The 4,813-nt window shown below is 43.4% G+C and overlaps 1 protein-coding gene across 3 annotated transcripts in view; it reads right to left on the reverse strand.

Annotated features, from left to right (window-relative positions):
- Positions 1-2,170: 2,170 nt before the first annotated feature.
- The window catches only part of PBX3 (PBX homeobox 3), a 128,754-nt gene continuing 126,111 nt past the window's right edge, over positions 2,171-4,813 (reverse strand). For all 3 annotated transcript variants that reach the window (XM_087914635.1, XM_087914634.1, XM_087914636.1), the window contains one exon: positions 2,171-4,421. In XM_087914635.1, the coding sequence (XP_087770761.1) occupies positions 4,329-4,421 (93 nt within the window). In that variant the 3' untranslated portion in view covers positions 2,171-4,328. The remainder of the gene's footprint in view (positions 4,422-4,813) is intronic.

Genomic DNA, 4,813 nt, shown 5'->3' on the forward strand with positions numbered 1-4,813 from the left:
GAATTTATAGAAAATAATCTCATCGTTAGAAAGTAGAAGGGTCATAAGGCTGGAAGGGACCTCGGAGTCTAGCCCAACCCTCTGCTCACAAGGCAGGAGCTGTGCAGCATTCCAGTCAAATGGTTGTTCAGTATGTTTGAAGACCTCCAATGGTGGAGCATCCCACAACTTGAAATTTCTCCTCTTAGTTCTTGGTTGGAGGTCACTTGAATGAATTTCCACCCATCGCTTCCTGTCCTGCCTTCAGATAGTTTGGAGAACAAGTCAGCCCTCCCTTCGCTGTGGCAAAGGGAAAGGTTCCCCTCCTTGCACATCCGTGCTAGTCGTTCCCGGCTCTAGGGGGCGCTGCTCATCTCCGTTACAAAGCTGAAGAGCCAGCGCTGTCCGAAGACGTCTCCATGATTATGTGGCCGGCAGGACTAAACGCCTTCGACGGCGCACGGAACGCTGTTCCCTTCCCACCAAAGGGGTCCATTTTTCTACTTGCATTTTTTTTAGATGCTTTTGAATTGCTAGGTTGGCAGAAGCTGGGACAAGGAACGGGAGCTCACTCTGTGACGGGAGCGGTGCTAGGGATTCGAACCGCTGAACTGCCGACCTTTCTGATTGACAAGCTCAGCCACTGAGCCACCATGTCCCCACTCCCTTCTCTGCGAGAGCCTCTCAAATACTCAAATAAAGTCATCATGTCCTCCCTAGTCCTTTTCTTCAAATAGGCTGGACATTCCTAATTCCCTCAACCACTCATCGTATGATTTAGCGTCCAGATCTTTTATCATCTTTGTTGTTCTTGTCTGGACTCTTTCTAGGATCTCAACATCTTTTTTTTTGGAGGGGGGAGGTTCCATTGAAGCCTGCCTATAAGGAGAAAGGGAAGAGAGAGTCTAGGAAAACTCACAATAAGTGTAGATAAACCTATTTCTGACACAAAAACACATATAGCAACAGGCACCCCAAAGTCGTCTTCTTTTTAAATGTCCACAAAGGAAATAATTTAGATTTGAGATGCAAGTGATGTTCTGGTGAATTTGGGCCACTTCGGATGTTGCTGTGGTGGCTTCTCAGACATCAACTTTCTGTGACCCACACAACACCATAGGAAATGACCCCTCCTGGGGTGAAGTTTCACCTCTTAAGTCCTCTTCCTGTTTTGATGTCCCATCTCTAAATAGCTAAGGGTTCAAGGCAGTGGTATTCCCTTCAAAAAACAAAGGCCTTCCTTTCATTTGCCTCATTAATCAACTGCCGGAAATGGATTGGTCAGGTCACCGAGCACAAGGAAGTCCACCTCAAAATAGCATGGATTTCAGCATGATGGGGATCTAACCATCTCTTTGCAGGGCGTCCTCGACTTAGGACGATTGGGACCCCAATTTCTGTTTGCTAAGTTAGGCAGTTTTGAAGGGAGTTTAGCCCCACTTTACAATCCTTCCTTCCTTCCTTCCCTTATTCCCTTCCTTCCCCTTCTTCTCATCTTTCTTGCTTCCTTCCCTTCTTTCTTTCCTTCCTTCTCATTTCTTTCCTTCCTTTCCTCTTCTACCTTCCTTCCTTCCACACGTCAAGGGGAGAATGTTTTAGACTGAAATTTTAGGCAGAGGTTTCGGTATAGAAAGTCTTGGAGACGCTGAAAGAAGCTGAGCGGGGGGCCTGTTTGATTCAGGTCAACGTGCTGGGATTGGGCTCTGTAGGTTCTGTAGACCTTCATCCAGATTCTGGGCAGTTTCCAATTGAGCAGATGCATTTCTATCCTCCTCTTCAAGGAGAGGAGACATTATTCAAACAGCTCTTTTTTTCTAAAGGAAGCTGCAAGAGACAATAGAAGTGGAGTAGATGAGACTGAAGGGTGGTAAACAACCCAAAGTACACGCTGGATTAGACGCCACCAACATCACTATCACCACCATTATCGTAGAGCAGCAGAAACCCTTTAATCACAATTCACAGGTTCTTCAGGAAAGAGTCCTTGAAGCGTATCTAGAACCAGCAACACCTACTTTGGCCAACGTGGCTTATTGTTAGGATGGGAGCTAGCCAGGGTGTTGCTGATCTTTGGAAGACTCCAAAGCCCATCTCCTTTACCCAACGTGGCTTACTGTCAGGCCAGATGGGAGCAACTTGACCTCTATGGCTAGCCAACTCCCTCAGATGGAGAGAAGAAATTGCATCCACGTTTGATCTCATGAAAGGAAAAGGTTTATTCATGGTTCCAGACTACATAGAACTACCACAAGGGAAGACTTCAGTTCAGAGTGTAATCCAGTTAGAAAGTAACACCAAACGGTTTAATACATTAGAATCACTGCCACTTTTCTTTTTTTTCTTTTTCTTTTGCAATTCAGCCAATCAGGTTCAGAATCACAGACTATATAAAAGAGAAAAATAAAAAAATAAAGAAAGGAAAGAAAGAAAAAAATAAAGGGCACCCACCCACCCTTTCCCTAATTATACAGGGTGAAATATACTGAATATCAAAGAACGGGTCTGCTTTACAATCCATTATCGGTTTCAGGTTTTTTTTTCTCTTTTCTTTCTTTCTTTCTTTCTTCTTCTTTTTCTTTCGCGTGAATTAAGATCGTAACAGGATGAAAGAACATTCAAAATGTTTCTCCGTATTTACAGACAGTTTGACTGTTTAGCGTCAGAACTCAAAATTTCTATTTCAAAGATTCAAAGGGTGTCCGGGGTGTGTGTGTGTGTGTGTGTGTTTGTATGTATGTGTGTGTGTGTGTTTTAATATATATATATCTATTTATATTTATATATAGAATCAGGTCTGTGTTGTTGTTGTTTTTTTTCAAAAGTCACAAACGCAACCTGGAATTTTTTTGTCTTTCTTTTCTTTTTTAAAAAAGTTTTTTTTTCTTTTTTCCTTATTTAAAAGATTACAATGTACAATTACATGAAGAAAGAACAAAAAAAAGAGTCAGTTACAAGATGGTAAAAATAAACACTCCAAAAATAATAATAATAATAATCATAATAAAGGAGGGAAGAGATTAAAGAAGGGGAAGGTGGAAAAGAAAAAGAAAATACAGCGTGAGTATTGTTTAGAGCAGGCTTCCTCAACCCAGCACCCTCTGGGTGTGTTGGACTACAATTCCCATCAGCCCCAGACAGAAGATATGGCTGGACCAATGATGGTGGAAGCTGATTGGTCTATGATATCTTGAGAATCCCAGGTTGAAGAAGGCTGGTTTAGAGGTAGTAGGTGAGCACTCTAAGCTAAAGAATGATTCTATTGGTTCGCATGAGGTAATAAAGCTGTGTTTTGATTGGTGAGATGTATAAATATTCTTTTTAGCTACACTATATACAACACCCATCGGCCAGCACGGAGGAGCGATGGCCAAACCTTGGCAGATGCAACTCAACGTCGACTGTCACACTTGGCAACCTGATTCAGATATATATATCTATATATCTAAATTAAAATATTATATGTATATATATATATATATATATATATTTGCAAACATCAAAAGCCAGCGCTTCCGCCTCACACGGATGGTCTGTGTTGGACAACAGACGAGGAGGAGAAGAGGACTGTGCCATCATCAGTTGCGAAGGTTCAAAAGGAAGAAAACCATCCTCGGGGAAAGGAGAAAATTCAGCAGAAAACCAAAAAAAAAAAAGCGTTGAGAAAGAAAGAGCTTCTCACCTGGCTCTGAAAAAAAACAACAACCAAGATTTGGGCATCTCCCTTCCAAAGGCGCTGGAAATTGGGTGCGGGTGAAAGTCTGCCAGCTCCTCCTCCTCCTCCCTACATCACCGCTCAAGTCTGGTGCTGATCATCAAACTTTTAGAGTTTATCCTTAAGAATAAAGTCTTGGATGGCCTCTTCGAGCCGAGGACACCGCAAGTGGGTGGCCGCCTTTGAAAGAATCTGCTGGAGAACGCTAGAAAAACCACGCGCCATCTTGGCCTCCGCTGGATAAAGTGCTTGCTTTGTTTATTGTTTATTTTTCCCCTTAATATGGAGCGAGGGCGCACTTCTCGGTGAGACTGAAGTACAAAGGTTTAAAAATCACACCTTCCGGGGGAGGTAAAACTGTGTGTGTGTGTGGTTTTTTGTGTTTTTTTTGGAGATATATCAATGACCACACCAAAAAAACAAGGTCACCCAAGTTTTGCAGTACGACAAAGTGGTACGGAAAAAAAAGGATTCTCCGCGGTGGGCTGTGAAAAGTTTTCTTTGGGGTTTTTTTTCTTTTTCCCCTCCTTTTTTTTTTTTCCTTGTCTTTTTCCTCCTGGGACGACGAACGAACGCAGAAGGCATCTCAGCGCATGGCGGGCCAGGAAAGGGGGAAGAGGAAGGACCGTTCGGGAGATTAGTTGGAGGTATCGGACTGCACGCTTCCCGGCCCTTCTGTTGGAGAAGTCACAGAAGACGGAGTGGTTGCATCCTGCCAGCCTCCATTGGCCTGGAGAAAGGAAGAAGAAAACGGAAGTCAGGAGGACTGATTCACTTTGGGAATCCTGGGCAATTCACCAGGAACTGGGGTATGTCTAGTTTGATGAAAAGAAGGACTAGGGGGTGACATGACTGCAGCCTTCCAATACCTGAGGGACTGCCCCAAAGAAGAGGGAGTCAAGCTATTCTCCAAAGCACCTTCAGAAGGCAGGACAAGAAGCAACGGATGGAAACTGATCAAGGAGAGAAGGAATTGAGAACTAAGGAAGAAATTTCCCGACAGTGAGAACAATTAATCCCCCAAATTTTCTTCTCCTTAGAAATAAAACCAAGCAAAGTCTGTGGGTGCTCTCTGTGGGGAGTTGTTTTCTGGCAGACATTTTGTTACCCAGCTAGGTAACA

This window comes from Pseudonaja textilis, chromosome 17 (assembly GCF_049901715.1).
Source record: "Pseudonaja textilis isolate UNSWEBS1 chromosome 17, rPseTex1.2, whole genome shotgun sequence".
Lineage (NCBI taxonomy): Eukaryota > Metazoa > Chordata > Lepidosauria > Squamata > Elapidae > Pseudonaja > Pseudonaja textilis.